This window comes from Salvelinus alpinus, chromosome 13, assembly GCF_045679555.1.
Source record: "Salvelinus alpinus chromosome 13, SLU_Salpinus.1, whole genome shotgun sequence".
In the NCBI taxonomy this organism is placed as follows: domain Eukaryota; kingdom Metazoa; phylum Chordata; class Actinopteri; order Salmoniformes; family Salmonidae; genus Salvelinus; species Salvelinus alpinus.
Window position 1 is genome coordinate 18,280,903 of NC_092098.1, and position 24,985 is coordinate 18,305,887.

General features: G+C 42.8%; 1 protein-coding gene across 3 annotated transcripts in view; it reads left to right on the forward strand.

Moving 5' to 3' along the window:
* Nucleotides 1–23,769, forward strand: part of LOC139537239 (oligophrenin-1-like) — a 41,654-nt gene extending 17,885 nt beyond the window's left edge. Inside the window, exons 16-24 of one of the 3 annotated variants that reach the window (XR_011667491.1) lie at nt 155–213; nt 1,283–1,388; nt 1,788–1,947; nt 2,489–2,639; nt 4,202–4,540; nt 4,773–4,923; nt 8,431–8,481; nt 19,477–19,525; nt 19,853–23,769. Coding sequence is in view for 2 of the 3 variants with exons in the window: in XM_071338337.1 (XP_071194438.1) it covers nt 155–213; nt 1,283–1,388; nt 1,788–1,947; nt 2,489–2,639; nt 4,202–4,540; nt 4,773–4,923; nt 8,431–8,469; nt 19,477–19,525; nt 19,853–19,864 (1,066 nt within the window). In the remaining variant the exon portion in view is untranslated. Of the gene's footprint in view, nt 1–154; nt 214–1,282; nt 1,389–1,787; nt 1,948–2,488; nt 2,640–4,201; nt 4,541–4,772; nt 4,924–8,430; nt 8,482–16,780; nt 16,853–19,476; nt 19,526–19,852 lie in introns of those variants that run through there. The other 2 variants (XM_071338337.1, XM_071338338.1) reach the window with 2 other exon arrangements.
* Nucleotides 23,770–24,985: the final 1,216 nt, after the last annotated feature.

The window sequence follows — 24,985 nt, forward strand, 5'->3', positions numbered from 1 at the left end:
CTCATTCATTCAGAATGAGTAGCACTTGTTGATGCTGAAAGTGCATGAGCAACACATGAGTAGCAGTTGTTAAAAACGGTGTTTTAGGGTATGATGTAAGTGTTGGAGTATTTGTACTGTACTTGTTTACCTGATCGCGTGTGTTCATCCACAGGAGTCTAGCAGAGCCTCTGATGACCTACGGTCTCAACAGGGACCTCATCTTAGCAGCAAGTAAGACGTGTTTTCGCACTTACTGACTTAAAAACAACATTGGGGAAACAATTACTGAAACCCACTTCAAGATAAGATATTATCTGATTTGCATATGGCTTACACATTTAAAAAGAAACTGCACCAGTCCCCTAAACTGATGGAATTCTGTTATCATAACAGACGTCAGATTTATAGATCTTTAGCATAGTCTCATTGCACATAAAACGTACGTTTCCTTCTCATGTGAGGGCATGTTTTTGTAGGACACATTTTGTCTGACACTACTGTACATTTGTATTGTACAAGTCATTACATTTTTAAGGTTGGCTTTGGGAGCTGAGCAACAGGTTGTTTACTTCCACATCTTGTCGTGTGTTTGCCAAATGCTCTCTGTAGAGTTAATTCATTGTGCATTTGTTCTCCATCAGAGTGAGTTCATTCTCAAGTTCTACAGGCTGGGTTACAGCTATAAAAGGGAAGAAAAAAAGTACACAGGCACACATCTGTGTGTTCCTTACATAAGCAATAACAAAGAACAAATGCATTTTCTTTTATTAGGTCTTTCCAATCAATTAGAAGTTCCAACCTCCAGATAGCTTATTCAGTTCTCCTGCGGGGGATTCTAGTCCCCTGCCTTCTTTTGTGTTCCGTTTCCCCACAGACTGGATCCACAGTATCCTAGTGGGTGTGTGAAACTCCATATTTTGTATTTGAAAATGCCATAATTAAATGGTAAAATCATTGTAATGGTATGTTGTACACCAGCTCTAATCCTCTTAACTGAGACAAGCCCCCATGCCCCAGGAGACCTATTGTTCAACTGAATGAGGTCCTCGTTTCACATTACACCACAATGCAGCTGTGTGGAGCTGGACCCCTGAAATGTTTTGACTGGGATTAGGCTTTGCTGATTTATTTGCTCATGCACAATGTCTATGCATGTTTAATTAACACCCCATATATACATAATGGATTGTGTAAAATCGACAACAGATAAATGCCCTAAAAGCAGTGATGTTTAGGTCAGTCTCAGTTGAGGATAATATATAAATTATTGAGCATGTAAAAAGTATTTCTCGTCTCTTAGAATCGGATAATCTAGATGATCGACTGGGTGCAATCCACTGCCTGACGTACAAACTCCCAGAGAAGAATCGAGAAATGCTAAGCCTACTGATCCAACACCTGGTCAAGTAAGTTGTGCTGCAGCCTCTGTGCCTTGCCTCCTAACTGATGCAGTTACAAGGGTTATTCTTATTTAGGCCTTTTATTGTGGTGTAATTACATATCTGTTGTGTTGCCCGTGGGCCCAGTGAAGGGGTTAACTGGCATCTGTTCAGATGATTACTGTATCGGACCTAGAAACTTGTATCTATGTATAGCACAAATGTAATGTACTTTTCAATTGGGAAATACCTGTCCAGTCCTCCAATATCATCAATATCCTGTTCATTCATTTATGATAGTTGTGCAATTATAAATTGACATTAACTGGCATTAAGTTTTTCACTATTCGAGAGATGTTTGTTCCTATTGGACATGTCTTTAGAGAGTCATGTTGTTTACGAACTTGTCTGGATTGCTATTGACAGTGTCTGCGGTAACAGTGGGGACAACCTGATGACTCCCTCCAACATGGGTGTGATCTTTGGCCCCACCCTGATGAGGGCAAAGGAGGAGACTGTGGCAGCCATGTTGGATATAAAGTTCCAGAACATTGTTGTTGAGATTCTCATTGAGGACTATACCAAGGTGAATTTGAAAGATTAATATTCCGCTCCTCCCTTGCAAAGAGGTCAAGAGTCATGTGATGGTTATTTTATGCTCTGTGGCATCATAAACATTCAAGTAGGCCATGGTACATTCTCGATCAGTGAATCTCAAAACACTTTTTCTCTCGGGGGGGGGGGGGGGGGGGCTCTCTTCCATCATTGGGGAACAACTTAGCTAAAAAGAAAAAACGTCAGCTGACATGGGCTACTTGATCTGGACATTTCTGACAAGTTATAAATGGCTTTCAAAGGTCTGCAATGCCTGACATGACAAGAGGAAAACTGATGATGTACTACCCATTTTCGAAATTGCACCTTGTGTATTCTACTATTACAACTTTCAAGAGTATGTTGAAAGCCTGAGTCGGTCATTCAACTTACTCTTGAAAGTTGGATTAGTAGAATGCACAAGGTGCACAGTTTAGGAACCACTGATCTAGATACTATTTAATGCGTATTCTCAAGTATAATGTAATGTATATTAAATGTAAGTCCTTTTAGATGAGCTGGTGTGATTACAGATCTTCTGCAGCGCACCAGATGAGAGTTCCACAGCCCCACCGATGCCTCCTCCAAGGATCACCCCAAGGAAACGGCAACCAATCACCATCGCCAAGCGTCCGCTCCGCATCTGCCTAGCAGTTAATTGTGGCCAGCTCCAGAACACTGAGAGTAATTATTTGCCTCTGGTTTAATCATCATGATCCTCCTCATCATCACCATAACCATTATTATCATTACCATCCCTTGTCCTGCGAAAGCAGATTATATTTAGATTATTACAGTGTTCAGTTGGTATGAGTAAGGTGATTTATACAGTAGGTGGCTGATGTTTATTCTGGGCACAGTATTACTGATGTGTGAATCCTAAGTACTTGTGAATTGCTAGCATAGAATGATAAAAAAAAATATATATATAACCTTTATTTATCTAGGCAAGCCAGTTAAGAATGAATTCTTATTTACAATGATGGCCTACCCCGGCCAAACCCTAACCTGGACAACGCTGGGCCAATTGTGCGCCGCCCTATGGGACACCCAATCACGGCCGGTTGTGATACAGCCTGGAATCGAACCAGGGTCTGTAGTGACGCCTCTAGCACTGAGATGCTGTGCCTTAGATCGCTGCGCCACTCGGGAGCCAGAATACAGCATGTACTTTTATTTCTAAATGTTTGATCTTTACATTAATTGCATGCCCTTTGAGGGAAAGGTGTGAGTTATTTTATCAAGTTAAAACCAATTTTGTTGAATTGGAAACAATAAACATAACAAAATGTCATGTCATATCTAGATGTTGGCTTACTCCGACCTCTTCCTAAGCCAAGCTTAACCATACTTTTTATTTGTTAACTGCACTTAGAGAGGCAGATGGAGGTCTTGTGTGCTCACTGAATGGAAGTTTTTGCTTCAGGCTAAATCATGTAATTTATACCTCTTGTAACTTTGTGTTAAATGTCTCTGTGTGAGTCAGTCCTTTCATTTACTGTGGTATGGATAGATGTGGAGCACTTGCTACGTGTCCTCCCCTCATTGTGTGGTATTTTATTTATTGCTATTCTCTGAGTTCCTGCGTGGAGTTACCAAATAACCAGCTCCGCTTTGCATGACAAGTAACTACCACCTGTCTGAATCCATCGCAGCATTTGAATAGTGCATGTACCACTGGAAACCTGGCCAACAGCATGACTCGAGATGAGACAAAGAGTACACCGAAGTCGTCTGTTTACTTTTTAATCTCCTAGATGAATAGATAATTGTTATATGCAATCCTCTTTCCTAAAAACATAATTTTTCTCTGGATCACAGACTATATTAATCCACAAAAGGCTTTGTTTTTTCTCTCCATTATTTAATAAATCTGCCCAAATGCCCACATTAGACATTGCTTTCATAATACTCAGAATGCATGAATGAATGAAAGTACTAATTAAAATAATATATCTTGGTTTGTGTGGGTCATTTGTTTGTATTAGTTAAACATGGTTAAATCACATATACCACATGTATAGTAGCAGTATGCTACACGTGATCGGTAGGAGCTCAGGAGAAGTAATGATCATATCAAGTTCTAAATCAGCAACCTCTGCATTATGACTGTGGGGAATTACCTGCATGTTCTTTAACCAATACACCCACCACAAGAAGGTGGTACAGGAATCGGGCTATGATGAAAATGCGTTGCACTTTATTTGTATTTTGATTTAACTATGTTTTGAAACTGTTTGTCACAGATGAGCAGAAAGGCAGCAGGCAGAATGGCAGCAGACCAGAGGGGGTGGATTTTGGCGGGGACACCCCAACGAGCCCCACACCTCTCCAAAGGACCAAACCCATTACCGCACCTCCACGGCTCCATAGGGACACTCAAAGGCAGGCCCTCCTGCCCAAGCCATCCACCCGCCAGGACAGACACTCAGACTCTGACGTTGCCAAACTTGTCGCTAAGCTACAAGACGGAGGTCAGAGGTCAGATGCAACAGCCAATGGTGAGACAGGAGTCACTGTGAACCGAGCGCAGTCCTTCCAATGTAGGAGACCACCTCCGCGAAGTGTTGCAGTCATCAGAGAAGGTAGCAGAACAATCTAGCCTACTACATCATCTCACAACACAAACACACTATGAATTCTAGACTTTTATATGTGGCTTAACCACAGTGCCTAGCTGGTCTGGGATATTGATGCCATATCATGTGCAATGAGAAGAGAAATTGGAAAGTGGCTTTTCATACATTGTTAGCTTTTTTCATTTTGAATCTACATTTTACAACAGTTTACCTAAGATTTTCCTTCCTTGCATTGCAGCAAAAAGTGACGGCATGATAAAACCGAGGTCTCTAGCTGAGAAGCCTGCCATCTGCAGACCTCCAACCAGACCCCCTGACCCCCCTAGCCGATACCCTGCACCCCACAAGAGCCCCACTGCAGCCCCCAGCGAGGACACCCCAGCGTCGTAGTAAGTAGATCTTAGAACTCAGACCCAGACACTCCATCCAGACTGATTCAAATTGTAATCAAGAGAACAATCACAAAATGTTAGCTATGAGTTTCCTTTTGGTCTTCTTCCAGTCCTTGTAAGTCCCTTGTTAAATGTTTCCCCTGTCAAATTGAAATATCACATGAAGTTGTATCCCCTTTTCCTAATGAACCCTCCACACCATACCAATTCCATTGACTGCATTTGTTGCCAACATTGTCTATCTGGTTTACTCCTCTCCAAACATGTGTTATTCTGTTTTGGAGTTGAGTTGTAAAGCATTATATAGTCAAGAGTTTTAAATTTTTTTAAATTTTATTTCACCTTTATTTAACCACGTAGGCTAGTTGAGAACAAGTTCTCATTTGCAACTGCGACCTGGCCAAGATAAAGCAAAGCAGTTCGACACATACAACAACACGGAGTTACACATGGAATAAACAAACATACAATCAATAATACAGTAGAAAGGTCTATATACAGTATGTGCAAATGAGGTAGGATAAGGGAGGTAAGGCAATAAATAGGCTATGGTGGCGAGGTAATTACAATATAGCAATTAAACACTGGAATGGTAGATGTGCAGAAGATGAATGTGCAAGTAGAGATACTGGGGTGCAAAGGAGCAAGATTAATAAATAAATACAGTATGGGGATGAGGTAGTTGGATGTGCTATTTACAGATTGGCTATGTACAGGTGCAGTGATCTGTGAGCTGCTCTGACAGCTGGTGCTTAAAGCTAGTGAGGGAGGTCTCCAGCTATAGAGATTTTTGCAGTTCGTTCCAGTCATTGGCAGCAGAGAAATGGAAGGAGAGGCGGCCAAAGGAAGAATTGGCTTTGGAGGTGACCAGTGAGATACCTGCTGGAGCGCGTGCTACGGGTGGGTGCTGCTATGGTGACCAGTGAGCTGAGAAAAGGCGGGGCTTTACCTAGCAGAGACTTGTAGATGACCTGGAGCCAGTGGGTTTGGTGACGAGTATGAAGCGACGGCCAGCCAACGAGAGAGTACAGGTGTGGGCAGCGAATGGTTGAAGAGCATACATTTAGTTTTACTTGCATTTAAGAGCAGTTGGAGGCCATGGAAGGAGAGTTGTATGGCATTGAAGCTCGTCTGGAGGTTTGTTAACACAGTGTCCAAAGAAGGGCCAGAGGTATAGAGAACGGTGTCATCTGCGTAGAGGTTGTTCAGAGAATCACCAGCAGCAAGAGCGACATCATTGATGTATACAGAGAAGAGAGTTGGCCCGAGAATTGAACACTGTGGCACTCCCATAGAGACTGCCAGTAGTCCGGACAACAGGCCCTCCGATTTGACACACTGAACTCAATCAGAGAAGTAGTTGGTGAACCAAGCGAGGCAGTAATTTGAGAAACCAAGGCAGTTGAGTCTGCCGATAAGAATGTGGTGATTGACAGAGTCGAAAGCCTTGGCCAGGTCAATGAATACGGCTGCAAAGTAATGTCTCTTATTGACCCCGGTTATGATATCATTTAGGACCTTGAGCGTGGCTGAGGTGCACCCATAACCAGCTCGGAAACCAGATTGCATAGCGGAGAAGATACGGTGGGATTCGAAATGGTCGGTGATCTGTTTGTTAAATTGGCTTTCGAAGACCTTAGAAAGCCAGGGTTGGATAGATATAGGTCTGTAGCAGTTAGGGTCTAGAGTGTCTCCCCCTTTGAAGAGGGGGATGACCGCGGCAGCTTTCCAATCTATGAGAGGAAAGAGAGGTTGAACAGGCTAGTAATAGGGGTTGCAACAATTTCGACAGATAATTTTAGAAAGAGAGGGTCCAGATTGTCTAGCCCGGCTGATTTGTAGGGGTCTAGATTTTGCAACTCTTTCAGAACATCAGCTATCTGGATTTGGGTGAACGAGAAATGAGGGAGGCTTGGGCGAGTTTCTGTGGGGGGTGGTGGGCTGTTGATCGGGGTAGGGGTAGCCAGGCCAGCCGTAGAAAAATGCTTATTGAAATTCTCAATTATAGTGGATTTATCGGTGGTGACAGTGTTTCCTAGGCTCAGTGCAGTGGGCAGCTGGGAGGAGGTGCTCTTATTCTCCATTGACTTTACAGTGTCCCAGAACTTTTTTGAGTTTGTGCTACAGGATGCGAATTTCTGCTTGATAAAGCTAGCCTTAGCTTTCCTAACTGCCTGTGTATATTGGTTCCTAACTTCCCTGAAAAGTTGCATATCACGGGGGCTATTCAATGCTTATGCAAAATGCCACAGGATGTTTTTGTGCTGGTCAAGGGCAGTTAGGTCTGGAGAGAACAAAGGGATATATCTGTTCCTGGTTCTAAATGTTTTGAATAGGGCATGCTTATTTAAGATGGTGAGGAAGGCACTTTTAAAGAATAACCAGGCATCCTCTACTGATGGGATGAGGTCAATATCCTTCCAGGATACCCGGGCCAGAACAATTAGAAAGGCCTGCTCGCTGAAGTGTTTTAGGGAGCGTTTGACACAGGGGTGGTCGTTTGACCGCAGACCCATTACGGATGCAGGCAATGAGGCAGTGATCGCTGAGATCTTGGTTGAAAACAGCAGAGGTGTATTTGGAGGGCAAGTTGGTTAGGATGATATCTATGAGGGTGCCCGTGTTTACGGATTTGGGGTTGTACCTGGTGGGTTCATTGATAATTTGTGTGAGATTGAGCGCATCAACTTAGATTGTAGGATGACCGTGGTGTTAAGCATGTCCCCGTTTAGGTCACCTAGCAGCATGAGCTCTGAAGATAGATGGGGGGGGCAATCAATTCACATATGGTGTCCAGGGCACAGCTGGGGGCAGAGGGTGGTCTATAGCAAGCGGCAACGGTGAGAGACTTGTTTCTGGAAAGGTGTACATGAAGTCTTAGTCAATGTATTTTCTTATTAGTCACTAGTCTTTTCAGAAATTCCCTGCTATGATTTCAGCTTCAGTGTCCTATTCGATATCACATTGTAGCAACAAAAGAACCTATATTTTGCTACTCACCATTGACCCTTGTACTCTGTTCATGCCTGCCCCTGTTGTTTTACAAGGGGTATGCCGTGCAATGCCATAATATATTTAGGGAGATATTTTCTGCCCACTAAATACAGCTAAAATGCACAAAAGAAAAACAATGTTACTAATAATACTTTCACTGTACTGCATCTCAAAAGCTCTCTTTTACAATGTCCATGTGATTGTGGCAATCATTTATGTGGATCTCAAGTTAACAGTGTGCTCCACAGATGTAGGTAATGAGATCACAAGCTGCATTATTCCAAACTCATTTTGTATTAGGTGACCTGTCTATTTCAAATACTACAGTTGTTTTGTAACATCCTATTCTAAGTAACATGTCATTTTCACATTGCCAGGGCTGTTTAGTGTGCAGAAAATGTTGCCCATAACTTTTGTCATTGTACTCCAGCAGTGTTTGGTATGCTGTAAGACCAACATGTCTCAGGGATCATCTGGGATTAATCTGTCTTTCTCTTACTCTTTTTCCAGTGTTGCTTCCAAAGCCAAGTTTTTTGAGAATGCTTCAAGGTAATTTGGAAGGTAGGTTTGAAAATAAACTCAATCTCTACATGCCCCTTTGCTCCATGAAATCCTTATGTAGAGTAAATCAGCAAGATATGCATGTTACATGATGAGATGGCAGTGGTTACTGCCATGGCTGGCAAGGTCTCAACATGCTCCAAAGCCAAGTTGTTTAAACATTATGCTTCATGCTGATGGCTGAGAAATAAATCAATGAGTTCACTTTAAAGATGAACTATTGAAAGTAACTTGCTCTTAAAAATGAAGTAGTCACTGTCCCTGGTCTCAGCTTGTTTGGCCATTTATAATTAAAGAGGAGCTGAGAGGTTGCCTTGAATGATCTCAAATGAATGTTGAAAATTATCCATACTTGGCCATACAACTATGTCCATGCTTGTATGACTAAAGTGATAAGCCCCCAACTTTAACTGCCACAGACCTACATGTCTTTCCCACGAACAAGCTTTAACAAGTGATTGAGCTCATGATTAGGCTCTATTTTCGCCTGGCGCTAAGGAGGCGCAAGTGTCAAACACACTGGCATTTTCCACCCCTTATGCCAGGTTCAGCAAATTACCAGTCTAACATCAGCTCGCTTGCGCTGAGGTGGAAGTGGTGGCAATATTTCAGGTGTGTCCTTAAAAACAAGCGCAAAATTGACGATTTCATGCAGTGCTAATGGGATGTTTTAAGACCCACAAAAAGCGGGTCTTAATGGTAACACAGTTAGTAATAGCATGGATTATGAGAGCAGTGCCCATGGAATGTACCTTTTTGTGCCAGTCAATCTCGTATTTCAAAACATAAAAACGAAGGTTACATATGTAACCACGCTTATGTGAGCTATATGGATCGCTCCAATATATTGGTATCACTCCACGGCGGAGGGACACATCCGAGGTGAGGATTTACAGAATTACTCCCATGTACACCTGTGTCACGACCGGGGTCCGCCCCTATATATAGACCCCATGGCCGCGACACACGTTCTCCACATCATTTTTGAGGCGCCTCTAGCTCCGTAGAGGATTGGAGTGATCCGTATAGCTCACATAACCGTGGTTACATACGTAACCTTCGTTATGTTTCACTATATTGGATCACTCCAATATATTGGTATACCCGTACCAGATTAGTCGGTGCTAGAGGGACCTGGCCAACCAGCGGGAAACAGTCCCAGCGTGGGACCAAGACGCAGGGGCCGTCAATGTGGAAGTCCCCTTCCGGGGACTGTGCCGCCCAGGACCGCTGAACCAACCGCAGAGGGAGGTGCCACATTTACCCGATAGTACCTAGCAAAGGTGCCCAGCTGGCCGCAGCACAGATATCAGCAAGGGACACTCCTCTCAGTAGAGCCCAGGACGCAGCCACACCTCGTGTTGAATGTGCCACCACAGATCCCAGCCCTGGCTTGCCAGCCAGGCGGTATCGTGTCCACGATCCAGTGAGACAAAGAGCTGGTCTGTTGTTCTCACTGACCGTGTCCGCTCCACAAAGGCAGCCAGTGCCCTCACAGGGCACAGCATGCCAGAGGGAGGCCCAGACTTCCCCGCCACTGCCGGGGGGGTCGTAAGCAGATAGGATAAAAAGGGATGTTCACATGACTGTCTGATAGGACCTTCGGCAGGAATGAAGGGTTGGGGCGGAGAGATATACTCCTCTCCCCAGTGTCCATCCTGTAGCACTCAGAACTTACTGAAAGAGCATGGAGCTCACCCACCCTCTTCATGGAAGTAATCACTACCAAGAAAACCACCTTCATAGAGAGGTGTTTCAGGGAGGCAGACTCCAACTGTTCGAAAGGCGGCTTTGCCAAGCTGCCAAGACCACATACAGATCCCAGCTGGCCATTGAGCTGGTCCTAGCTGGACCCAGGCGACCAAGGGATGGCGCCCCACTGGCCTGCCCATCCACCCCGCATGGCAGGCAGATATAGCGGCCAAATAGCCCTCATCCAAGCGAGACTGCAGGTATTGGAGGACATACTGCACCCCACATGACTCGGGCACAACCTCAATACTAGTGCACCAAGAGCAGAACAACCACCAGCGCAACTGGTATGCCGCGGTTGTAACCAGCGCCCTTGCGCTCTGCATGGTGTTCATTACACCCTCCTGTAGTCCTAAGATAGACCATTGGTGCCGTTCAGTGGCCAAGCCCACAGACTGAGGCGGTGCGGCCTCGGATGCCACAGAGTTCACCCGACCTGAGACAGCAGGTCCGGTCTCAGGGGAAGTTGCCAAGGTGTCCCAGACAACAGGGACAGGAGAATGCTGAACCAGGGTCGTCTGGGCCAGTATGGGGCCACCAGAAACAGACGATGCTCTGCCATCCTGGTCCTGTCCAGCACAGCCTGGATCAGGGGAAAAGGGGGGAAAAGGGGGGAATGCGTAAGCTCCAGCTCTGGCCAATCGTGAGCCAGAGCATCCAAGCCCAGAGGCCCTGGTGGCTCCGACATGGAGTACCACAGGGGTCAGTGTGCATTGTCCAGGGAGGCAAACAGGTCCACCTGCAACTTCCCGAACTTGTCCCACAGGTGCTGCACCACCTGGGGATGTACAGCGGGGAGAACAAGTATTTGATACACTGCCGATTTTGCAGGTTTTCCTACTTACAAAGCATGTAGAGGTCTGTAATTTTTATTCAAAAATCCAGAAAATCACATTTGTATGATTTTTAAGTAATTAATTTGCATTTTATTGCATGACATAAGTATTTGATCACCTACCAACCAGTAAGAATTCTGGCTCTCACAGACCTGTTAGTTTTTCTTTAAGAAGCCCTCCTGTTCTCCACTCATTACCTGTATTAACTGCACCTGTTTGAACTCGTTACCTGTATAAAAGACACCTGTCCACACACTCAATCAAACAGACTCCAACCTCTCCACAATGGCCAAGACCAGAGAGCTGTGTAAGGACATCAGGGATAAAATTGTAGACCTGCACAAGGCTGTGATGGGCTACAGGACAATAGGCAAGCAGCTTGGTGAGAAGGCAACAACTGTTGGCGCAATTATTAGAAAATGGAAGAAGTTCAAGATGACGGTCAATCACCCTCGGTCTGGGGCTCCATGCAAGATCTCACCTCGTGGGGCATCAATAATCATGAGGAAGGTGAGGGATCAGCCCAGAACTACACGGCAGGACCTGGTCAATGACCTGAAGAGAGCTGGGACCACAGTCTCAAAGAAAACCATTAGTAACACACTATGCCTTCATGGATTAAAATCCTGCAGTGCACACAAGGTCCCCCTGCTCAAGCCAGCGCATGTCCAGGCCCGTCTGAAGTTTGCCAATGACCATCTGGATGATCCAGAAGAGGAATGGGAGAAGGTCATGTGGTCTGATGAGACAAAAATAGAGCTTTTTGGTCTAAACTCCACTCGCTGTGTTTGGAGGAAGAAGAAGGATGAGTACAACCCCAAGAACACCATCCCAACCATGAAGCATGGAGGTGGAAACATCATTCTTTGGGGATGCTTTTCTGCAAAGGGGACAGGACGACTGCACCGTATTGAGGGGAGGATGGATGGGGCCATGTATCGCGAGATCTTGGCCAACAACCTCCTTCCCTCAGTAAGAGCATTGAAGATGGGTCGTGGCTGGGTCTTCCAGCACGACAACGACCCGAAACACACAGCCAGGGCAACTAAGGAGTGACTCCGTAAGAAGCATCTCAAGGTCCTGGAGTGGCCTAGCCAGTCTCCAGACCTGAACCCAATAGAAAATCTTTGGAGGGAGCTGAAAGTCCGTATTGCCCAGCGACAGCCCCGAAACCTGAAGGATCTGGAGAAGGTCTGTATGGAGGAGTGGGCCAAAATCCCTGCTGCAGTGTGTGTAAACCTGGTCAAGAACTACAGGAAACGTATGATCTCTGTAATTGCAAACAAAGGTTTCTGTACCAAATATTAAGTTCTGCTTTTCTGATGTATCAAATACTTATGTAATGCAATAAAATGCAAATTAATTACTTAAAAATCATACAATGTGATTTTCTGGATTTTTGTTTTAGATTCCGTCTCTCACAGTTGAAGTGTACAAAAATGACAGACCTCTACATGCTTTGTAAGTAGGAAAACCTGCAAAATCGGCACTGTATCCAATACTTGTTCTCCCCACTGTAGGCTCCAGTCCCAAGTTGGCGGGCCCTCCTTCGAGAGCATAGCCGCTGCCACATTTAAGATGCATGGTATGTGCGCTGCGTGTAGAGACGCTAGACATCCCTGAGCCTAGAGAAGGAGCTCCCGTGCCATAATATGGAGGCGGTGGGACCTCAGTCCACCCTGATGGTTGATGTAAGCCACCACTGTGGTGTTTTCCGTTCTCACCAGGACATGTCTTCCCTTCAGATGTGGAAGGAAAGACTGCAGGGCCAGCAGTACAGCTCGGAGCTATAGTGTATTGATGTGCCTGCCGCTCCAAGGGGGTAGCCAACAGCCGATGGCCGACCTGCCCTTGGTCACACCCCCCCCCCCAGCTGATCTGGGAGACGTCTGTGCTGACCAGGTCACGGCGGCACATCCTCAGCATCTCCACCCCACCTGAGAGAAAGGAGTGACAGCGCCACCTCAACAATGCCCTGAGGCACTGTGTGGTCACCCATAGCTGGCGGTGACTGTGGCGCTTTGGGTGCAGCTGGTGGAAGTTGAACCACCATTGAAGAGGCCGGAGATGGAGCAGGCCCAGGGGAATCAACAACGAGGCCGCTGTCAGCAAGCCCAACAGGCGTTGGCAGGTTAGGGCGGATACCACCCGCCCCTGCCGAAAGTAGTCGAGGCAAGATAAGATTGCCTGAACCCTTCTGGTGGGCAGGCGTGCTCTCATGAGGACTGAGTCCAGTTCCATGTCAATGAAGGCCACACTCTGGTGGGCGTCAGACGACTCTTGTCGTTTACAGTAATGCCCAGCCCACCGATGTGTGTCAGGAGCACGTCTCTGTCTGACAGGACCTGGGTCCTGGTCAGTGCACAATCAGCCAATTGTCCAGGTAATTAAGGATCAACAATCCTCGGGACGTGAGAAGTGCCAGGACAGTGCCTATGCACTTGGTGAAAGTGCAGGGTGCCAAGGAGAGGCCGAAAGGTAGAACCATGAATTCGTAAGCCGTCCCTTCGAAAGCGAATCAGAGGTACTGCCAATGAGCTGGGTGAACAGGAACATAGAAGTACGCATCCATCATGTCCAGCGTCACAAACCACTGGTCCCTGCAACACGCGGTCTGGGGACAGTATGTGGAACCTCAGTACCTTCAAGTACCTATTGAGGTTGCGGAGGTCCAGAATCGGTCGAAACCCTCCGTCTCTATCTGGGACCACAAAATAAGTGGAGTAGAACCCACCTAGCTGTTCTGATGTCTCAATCCTGCGGACGACACACTTGTCCAGGAGTGAGGAAATCTCCAGCCGCAGGGTTTTCTTCAGGGGGTTGGCCACCGTGGTGACACGAAGGCCCCTGAAGAACGGAGGCCGGCACCGGAATTGGAGTCAGTACCCCTCGAGCATTGAGGACAACACCCATGGTGATCCACACACTCCTCCCACTTTACCCTTTGAGACCGGGAGAAGCGGCAGGGGAAGGGTGTGTCAGGGGACCTGCCGGGGCCCGACTCTCCTCTGGCGCCCTGAGCGCATGGGTCCCCCAGGCACGTCCCTATGGCGGTGACGGTTGACACCTGTCACAAAGGGAAGCCATAAGCTCAGCCAAGAAGGCCACGGAGCAGGGGTCCGACGCCCTGGGAGACCTTATGGTGTGACCCGCCCGGAGGAATAGGAACCCGGTGAGGGATAAATTACCCAGTACCTCTGCAAACCCAGGGGAAGGCCCCTGTGGGAAAAACAGGCAGACAAAAAAAAACAGCAACCAGGTAATGGATTTGATTTGTGGTTTTTTGTTTTTGTTTTACGCCAACTGCGATTTTACCTAGCAGGTTTAATATCCAAGCAGAAAACAAAACACAGCACCGTATGATGTTAAGGAACTCCAAAGTTAATGTCTCAACGTAGTGGCAGCCCACCACCATACTCTTACATTCTGCAGAGAAAGAACAAAAGAAACCTGTAGGGGAATTAGCAGAGAACCCATGTATAGTAATTAGCAGAGAACCCACGCCTATAGCGTGGGGACAGCATGTTAAAGCAATTCACAACACACACAAAACAAGCCAGTCGGCAAATTGTGTAAGGTAAATACAGTTTGTGGCCGCAAGAGCCACCAATATATTAATAGATGCTGTCATGCCCTGACCTTAGTTATCTATGTTTTCTTTATTATTTTGGTTAGGTCAGGATGTGACGAGGGTGGGTATGCTTGTTTTTGTATTGTCTAGGGTTTTTTGTATATCTAGGGGTTTTGGTATATGTAGGTCTATGGTGGCCTGAATTGGTTCCCAATCAGAGGCAGCTGTTTATCGTTGTCTCTGATTGGGGATCATATTTAGGTTGCCATTTTCCCTTTTGGTTTTGTGGGTTCTTGTCTATGTGTAGTTGCCTGTTCAGCACTCTTTGTATAGCTTCACGGTTCGTTTTGTTGTTTTGTTAGTTTTGTTCAGTGTTCATTCTTATATTAAAGAGAATGTACGCATACCACGCTGCGCCTTGGTCTCCTCCCTACGACGGCCGTGACAGATGCACACAGAGTCGTAGTGTAACACTAAAGAAATATAAGCACGACAAACCACGGGCGGAAGATGCAGATCAACCGCACGCAGCGAGTGGAGCACTTAAGAGGAGGGGCTGGTCATGTGGCCAGCTGCTCCAGGCTGTAAACAGCCAGTGAGTATACTTCTACGCAAGATATTACACTTACCAGTGACTTACCAAGCAAACTTCAGAAAGTTTGTACCTCAAACCGTACAGACGTCCGCCGAGAAAATGAAAGAACGTGTGTCGCGGCCATGGGGTCTATATATAGGGGCGGACCGCAGCCGTGACACAGGTGTACACGGGCGTAAATCTGTAAATCCTCACCTCGGATGTATCCCTCCACCGTGGAGTGATACCAATATAATGGAGTGATCCAATATAGTGAAACATAACAATTGTTTTCTGCCCATTTTGTTTATTTTGATACAAAACCAAGCATCAAATCACATTTTATTGGTCAAATACACATATTTAGCAGTTATTGCGGGTGTAGCGAAATGCATAGCCTAACCTCCCCTTAACCCTTTAGACTCGTGGCAATTGGCCTATACAGATAGGGATAAATTTAAACGTTTCGTACAGAAGAATATAGTAGCAATTGAAAGGGAACACTGGAGATTATGGGGGAATTATCAGACCAAATGTGAGGACACAACAGTTCACCTGACACAAAGCTGAATCCAAACATTACACTTTTGATTTTATGTGCATTTTAGATTTACTGTACGTTGACATATTTGTTTATAACAAAATCTGAAAATGCTTTGGATACATTCAGTAACATGATAAGAGTATTCCTGGAAAATGTGTTGTAGGTACGACATAAGACAAAATAATTACAAGGATTTGAGTGAGAGTACTAACTGGTGTCTCCAAATGGCCACACACCTCTCCAAAGTGCGCACATTTCCTAAGTAATTTCAATGCCCTTTTCAAAGAACAGTCTTCAACTATAAGGTGCTGTTTTGAGCTCTCCTAGCCTTGCCATTAAGGAACTAGAGCAAGCACAATTGTAGTAGTTTTGTTTGGAACACAACCCTGCATCCCTGCCATCACAAAGTTACTGTTGTTGTTTACGCAATCCAAAGTTATAAAATACGATATATCAGTGTTAGGTTTTCACAATGCAATTCAGAGAAACATAACGTAATTTTGGTGCGGATAGAAAGGAGTCATGAGTGCATTCAGGTGCGTGTGCCGCGGTACATTTTCTTCACAGTAGACAAACATGATTCTGTTCAGAACAACCCAGGGTATGATGCCATGTAATCTGGTAACTGTACATCAAACATTGTGATCATAAACATTGACACTGTATATGTTTTATGACATGAAATGTGAAGTTCATATTTCGACTCACGGGTGTTTGACTTGCTCATGTGACATAAGTATTTATAATCCTCAATGTCTCATCTTTTAAAATATATAGTCCTCTTAGACCTTTTTCACAATGACGATAGCAAAGGGACATTTTCGACAGGTTCTCGAGAGGTATCGATTCTTTAGAGACAATACTGTTGTGTAAACTTGTGAAATTATCACGTCTCGAGCACTACCTCAAAATGTTTAGATATGTATGTCAAAATGTTGAGATATGCAAGTAAAACTGCGTAAGTCAATATTCATACGAATAGAATGTTTTTTAATTTGTAACATTGTGTGGTGATTTCAAAGGTGGCACAACAGATCCCAGAGTGGTGGTATGACTAATAAACCAGCTGTAAATAAAAACTGTTTTATATGGGCTTTGATGTGAATTTTTTTTTTTTATCCGGTCATATGGTTTAAAATATTTAAAAAAATATGAAATCCTGGAAAAACCCTAGGGAGGATGAAAACATGAACATCCTGTCAAACAAATCATGAGGCGAATCAGTCTAAACAACAGTGCTTTGTCCCTCTTTTCAACGCTTTTGTGTCAATATTTTTTATTAAACCAAATCAAAGTGCTGGGGCAAATGCCTGCTCGCCACACATCTACCAGCGGCCCACTGCAGCATAGATAGATGGAAATCGACACAAAATGGCACAAATGAAGAAACGCAACCTTTATTTTTGTGTGGCGGGAATGGGCTTCCATATAAATCTGCTCAACATCTCAACTCCCGGTGAATTATACCCACGTTTTCAGTTGCAATTTGCTTTTGCCACATGAAGCCTAATGATTTGCATGATATTGATCAAAATTAATCATGTTTTGTTGTAAGTTAGGCCTACAGTACTTTTATATTCGTATTAGAGGGGTAATCATTCATTTTTGATAGGCTAGCATTACTTGGTGAAGAGATTTTGTTAGCTATTAGTAGGCTAACTGCTTTTGCCTTGAGGCTAAAATGTAAAGTGTAGAGACAAGAAAATAAACAATTTTTAAAGGGGAATGGAAACACATTAGGAAGTAAAGCTAAGCAAAGAAATTCCATCCACTAATACTAAACATGTGCATTTAACATAGAAACATCTCTATTTTTAGGATTTTGATAATGAACCAGGTTTATTAGAGGTATGGATAGTGCCATCTTGAATTGTAGTGCCTGTAACTGTATTAAGACATAACCTATTTAAAACAACTTGTTTCATTTGATTACAAATATTCACTCTCTTTTGAAGCCTTATCAATAGTGAATTTAATCTTGCTTATTGACAACGTTTGGCATGTCCATGGCTCAGACATGGCAGACATAATTCAATTTACTATAGGCCTAGCCCCTATATCAGTGTGAATGCTATGTTTAACAGTATATTTCCATATTGAAGCCATACAATTAGGCTTCTTACATGTTAAACATATTTAGAAAAGATGGGATAGGCCTACATACATTTTGTTTCTGTAGGCTATTTTTAACTAACTAGCCTATAATGTACTAACATTTGAATTGGAGTTGATTCCAACGCAATACATAAGACTGTAAATACACAACTTCCAGAAACCGCATATTTAGTCATGGAGCACGTTCCGATTGGTCAGTGAAGAGTCAATCATCAACACATACAACTTGTTTATTCATCAAAACCCAGCCCTTTCCTGCCTCTCATCTACTGCGCCCATAATTCCAGTTGTAAAAATATTGAAAATATTTTTTATACCACTGAACCTAAAGTGCTACCGCCAGTGCTAAGATTCAACATTGCGTTAGGTTTGTTAAAATAGAGCCATGAGTGATGTTGTGTTTTCCTGGTGTCAGGTGTGACCTGGTAACTATGAGTTAAACCTTGAAAGAACCACTTGAGTTTCAGAATAAATAAAGCTCAGGCACCGATGGGATGGCTTTTGTTTTGTCCTAAATTTAGCATAGAGGCCAACCTCAAATGTCAAATGATCAGTAGTCTTAGTGACCGTTTGGATCAAATCCAGTAAATCATTGTATGCTGTTACAGGTAACTACCAAGATAAAGGAAACACCAACATAAAGTGTCTTAATAGGGCGTTGGGCCACCAACAGCTTTAATGCACCGTGGCATAGATTCTACGAGTGTCTGGAACTCTATCGGAGGGATGCTACACCATTCTTACGACGCCAGGTCAGCGGAGTCAATCACCACCTTCCGGAGACACCTGAAACCCCACCTCTTTAAGGAATACCTAGGATAGGATAAAGTAATCCTTCTAACCCCCCCCCCCCCTTAAAAGAGTTAGATGCACTATTGTAAAGTGGTTGTTCCACTGGATATCATAAGGTGAATGCACCAATTTGTAAGTCGCTCTGGATAAGAGCGTCTGCTAAATGACTTAAATGTAAATGTAATTCTTCCACAAGTGTTGTGTTGAAGGTGGTGAAAAACGCTTTCTCAGGCTCCGCTCCAGAATGTCCCATAAGTGTTCAATTATGTTGCGATTGGGTGACTGAGACGGCCATGGCATATGGCTTACATCGTTTTCATACTTAACAAACCATTCAGTAACCATTCGTATCCTGTGTATGGGGGCATTGTCATGGTAGCCAAAATAATGGCATGCCCAGAATTTTTATACATGACCCTAAGCATGATGGGATGTTAATTGCATAATTAACTCAGGAACCACACCTGTGTGGAAGCACCTGCTTTCAATATACTTTTTATCCCTAATTTACTGGAGTGTTTACTTTATTTTGGCGGTTACCTGTATATACAGTAATGATAAACTTCAATCATCAATTATAATAGTATTTAATAATTAAATAATTATTGTATACACAAGCCAGGCGGGTAAAGCAAATGCAGAATAATAACGTAGAGGGATGTTCTTTGAAGCTGACAGGTTAATGTAGACAATAGTATTGCTTGCCAACTGTAACTGTTGGAGAAATTCTAAATGTATTTTTTAAATAATATTGTATCTGACATTGTTGCTTATTTCATGTTTAATGGGTTGTTCTGCTTTCCTCATGTAGCTCATCGGTCTCACCTCCAGCATCTACTTTACTCAATGTGAAAGAGGAGGTATGATGTCCTGTGATTTCACCCCCCCCCCCCCCCCCCCTCCCCTCTTACACTTTGTGAACAAGCAGACAGAGGGAGAGTAATGGTTTGACTGAGCTACTGCAGAAGCGATTTAGAGCTAGTTGAGATAATAGCTCAGCTTCATACGTACAGTATACCTGGAAATGGGTTTCAAACACGTTACTGGTTTGAAATAGGCCTTGCTAAGCTTTTATGAACAAATTTTGCCCTTAAACCAGAAGTAAATGCCCGGGCCCTCTCCACATTTGTTTTTTAAATAATTTACTTTGCCCTTTGTGATCAAAACCACTCTTTATTTTCTCTTAGAATTTAAGTTGATGAGTCTGTTTCCATGGCCTCTACTCCTGTCACTGACCTGTGGAACTGCAGTGAGTATCTGGACACATACTGTACTGTAGTGGAACAAAGGAAACAGAGTGCATTTTGTACTGTCAGTGGACACCCTCCTGCTTGTTGCTATAAGGGACCCAATTAACATGTTGTTTAATTTGTGATAAAGGAGCTCCAGTCTAGATATTAAAACAATCTGTTTATTAAAGGAGGCCTTTATATGTCTCTGTCTGATCCAAATCTTGGAGATTTTGGCAGCTGGGTCGATATTTATACATTCTATGGGATCAACCCTATAATGATGTAATTTAAACAAAAACAACTTACCTGTTAACTAAATTATGTAATGTTAACTAAATGAATCCTGGTCCAAGTGGCTAGTTCCAGTATACAGTTATTTGACTTTTAAACTGCTCGAAAACAAGCTACTGTAGCTACCTAATACCATTTGGATTCACATACATGTAGGCTATACTGTAGTACCCTACTGTAACAGGTTGAAATGAAAGCAAGTGACTCGGTTGTAGCACAATATTGTTAACTACTGTAGTATCTTAAAGCAAAACTGAGAGCCAAAGGTGCAGATTCTAAGTCTCAGTTGTTATTTTACTGCTGCCGTTTAATTATTTGTGACTTTTATTTTCAACTTTTTACTTATCTATTTTTTTACTTAACACTTATTTTTCTTAACTTCTTAAAGCATTGTTGGTTAGGGGCTTGTAAGTAAGCATTCCACTGTAAGGTCTACACCTGTTGTATTTGGCACGTGACAAATAAAATGTTACTTGATTTGAGTTATATGATAGGACTGTTGACTATACTCCTTCTGTTCGTGATGCACTTTGATGATTGAAAACAGACCACAGGAATTCTGATGTGCTGAATACCATAATTAATTTGGTTAAGCTTAAAGTCCTACTATACCAGCCATGATAGCAAATAATAAGTAACGAATAATGATCCACTCTCTGTCACACTATGTTAGATGCTGTTAGAGGGAAAGTGTCTCTGACAAAAAATCACAACCATTCCCATGTTCTTAAGAACCCTTAAAGCTGGAATCCCTAAATTCGTAGTGGTGAAACTGCCATGTTCATTTGCGATATTACAACAACAAAGACACTTCAACAACCAACACAGTTTTTTCCCCCCTTCGGACATCATTGCACACACAATAGAACAGCACAGTATGTACAACGACTTGTTTTTACCACGATGCTAGATGCTACTATCCTCTTCATAATCAAAACAAATAAGATATATGCCTGGGGCGACCATTGATGCTGTTTCACCTTATTCAGATCTCAGCTTTAAGAACTCGTAACTCAATTATTTTGGATAGTGGAAGCCAAATTAGCACTGGTTTATTTGAAGGCTCAGCAGTCCTAGTTTTTGCCATTGTTATTTTGTTGAAACTGATGGTTGGCATCTCCCCATTTCCATTTGGGTACTGTCATTCATACAACACTCCAACATGAATGTTTATTAAGTAGTGACATGTACTGTATGTAGTGTGACTAAGACCATCATTTACAGTTGAAGCCGGGAGTTTACATGCACCTTAGCCAAATAAACTGAGTTTAAATGTTTCACAATCCCTGACATTTAATCCCAGTAAAAATTCCCTGTCTTAGGTCAGTTAGAATCACCACTTTATTTTAAGAATGTGAAATGTCAGAATAATAGTAGAGAGAATGATTTATTTCAGCTTTTATTTCTTTCATCACATTACCAGTGGGTCAGAAGTTTACATACACTCAATTAGTATTTGGTAGCATTGCCTTTAAATTGTTTAACCTGGGTCAAATGTTTCAGGTAGCCTTCCACAAGCTTCCCACAATAAGTTGGGTGAATTTTGGCCCATTCCTCCTGACAGAGCTGGTGTAACTGAGTCAGGTTTGTAGGCCTCCTTGCTTGCACACGCTTTTTCAGTTCTGCCCTCAAATTTTCTATAGGATTGAGGTCAGGGCTTTGTGATGGCCACTCCAATACCTTGACTTTGTTGTCCTTAAGCCATTTTGCCACAACTTTGGAAGTGTGCTTGGGGTCATTGTCCATTTGGAAGACCCATTTGCAACCAAGCTTTAACTTCCTGACTGATGTCTTGAGATGTTGCTTCAATATATCCACGTAATTTTCCTTCCTCATGATGCTGTCTATTTTGTGAAATGCACCAGTCCCTCCTGCAGCAAAGCATCCCCACAACATGATGCTGCCACCCTCGTGCTTCAAAACAGTTCTATTTTTGTTTCATCAGACCAGAGGACATTTCTCCAAAAAGTAAGATCTTTGTCCCCATGTGCAGTTGCAAACCTTAGTCTGGCTTTTTTATGGCGGTTTTTGAGCAGTGCCTTCTTCCTTGCTAAGCGGCTTTTCAGGTTATGTCAATATAGGACTCGTTTTATTGTGGATATAGATACTTTTGTACATGTTTCCTCCAGCATCTTCACAAAGTCCTTTGCTGCTGTTCTGGGATTGATTTGCACTTTCGCACCAAAGTACGTTCATCTCTAGGAGACAGAATGTGTTTCCATCCTGAGCAGTATGACGGCTGCGTGGTCCCATGGTGTTTATACGTGCGTACTATTGTTTGTACAGATGAACGTGGTACCTTCAGGCATTTGGAAATTGCTCCCAAGGATGAACCAGACTTGTGGAGGTCTACCATTTTTTTCTGAGGTCTTTGCTGATTTCTTTTGATTTTCCCATGATGTCAAGCAAAGAGTCCCTGAATTTGAAGGTAGGCCTTGAAATACATCCACAGGTACACCTCCAATTGACTCAAATGATGTCGATTAGCCTATCAGAAGCTTCTAAAGCCATAACATCATTTTCTGAAGTTTTCCAAGCTGTTTAAAGTCACAGTCAACTTAGTGTATGTAAACTTCTGACCAACTGGAATTGTGAATTATAAGTGAAATAATCTGTCTGTAAACAATTACTGAAAAATGACTTGTGTCATGCACGAAGTAGATGTCCTAACCGACTTTCCAAAACTATAGTTTGTCAACAAGAAATTTGTGGAGTGGTTGAAAAACGAGTTTTAATGACTCCAACCTAAGTGTATGTAAACTTCCGACTTCAACTGTACATAGTAATTACATTGGCAGGTACTGTACAGTGTACCCAGTGTGGGTACACAACCCACATAGGACCAGCAACTGTTAAACCGGTTTGTGGCTTGTACCATTTCAAAGACTTGCAAATTAATTCACAATGGAGATTACGGTGTCATTTTAAGAATGCGTTATATTAAGAGGGGAGGTTTATGCAAAGCTAATATGTATTAAAATGTCAATGTATCACAGATGTGAGGACTGTAATTTACCTACCTGAACTTTAGCACTATAACTTTAGCAACACTTACTATGAAGGAAACCATTTTATCTAACATGTTTTTAACCACCTTTTTTGCACTTAACGTGGGTCCTTTAAAAAATATATATTTTCTATCTACATTCGGATAACTTGTCTTTATTGATTTAATTTAATTGATTCATTAATGAATGTTTCATTTGTGGAATGTTGTGAAAATGACATTTTAATAAATCGTTTAAGCAGTGAAGGGAATTGTTAGGAATCCTGGGTTGTGTGGAAGGTGATGAGCATTTTATTTAGTTGTCTTTAAGGATTTCTGTCTTAGAATAATTTGTGAAAGATTGACAGCGCAGTTAAGATCTTGTCATTGGTCTTCCCAGAGATTTTTCATCTTTAAATTGAGTCTCAACTCCCATTTTATTTCTGTGAACATTTGAACCATGAAACATACATTTTCTTATATGTGTCTGACCTGCTTGACCGTGTCTGTAATTTATTCTTACAGGAACAACAACCGTATTCATCTGTCTTTGTATGAAAATGATATGATTGTATAAAACCAATATGCTCTTCAATGTCCTGTCATTTCTTATCTAATGTTTACATTTTCCTTTTCTTTATCCCTTATATGCATTCTATAATGAGTTTTTCAAGAAACATTTCCCATGTATCTGTATGGTTTAGGTAAACATTGAAAAATAAAGTAACATTTTTTTTCTACTTTCCACTCTGTCTCAATAACAATGAAAAGTGGAATCAGAATGGTTAATAAGTGGAGCAAAAGGGACTAGTGTGGTCATATCCAAATCCCTATAACACAAAAAAACAACTATAACTCAGATCCAGGGCAAGATAATACTGTATAAAAAACAACTATAACTCAGATCCAGGGCAAGATAATACTGTATAAAAAACAACTATAACTCAGATCCAGGGCAAGATAATACTGTATAAAAAAACAACTATAACTCAGATCCAGGGCAAGATAATACTGTATAAAAAACAACTATAACTCAGATCCAGGGCAAGATAATACTGAATAAAAAACAACTATAACTCAGATCCAGGGCAAGAAAATACTGAATAAAAAACGACACACACATTGCTGCTCCCAAATGACCTTTTTAAGAAAGTTTATAAAAATGGATTTAGTAAGTCAGAATTTGAGAAAAGGGAGATTTCGATGAACAGTGGCAATGATACATGTAGCAGTACAGCTTGGTACTGTAGCCTGCATAAGGCCATTATCTTAGATATTGCACTGATGATATTCACGTGTTCAGTCTCAAATATCAACTGGCCATAAGCCAGGTCCTTCCCACAACATATTTTCAATAAATCATATGGTTAAAAGTCACACACATTCCAAAATATACTTGGCCTTCTGAAGTTCTCAACTTGGGAAAAAACAAAACAAAAAACAGGTTGAGTCGGTTGTCAATACTGATAAGTCGTGTTCACCTTAAAAAGTGTTGAAAGAAAAGTAATTATTTAAAGGGAAGGATTGTATCAACCAAGATTCCTCTCAGAGTTTTCAGAATGTCGGGGAATCAGTTCCTTAGGAATCCAGGGGAGCCAGCTTCTGTTTTTGAAGGTCCAATGCAACTGTAATTATCTCAATATCAAATAATTTCTGGGTAACAATTATGTTCTCCTGAGTGGTGCAGCCGTCTAAGGCTCTGCATCTCAGTGCTAGAGGTGTCACTACAGACTCTGGTTCGATACCAGGGTGTATCACAACCGGCTGTGATTGGAAGTCCCATGGGGAGGCACACAATTGACCCAGCGTTG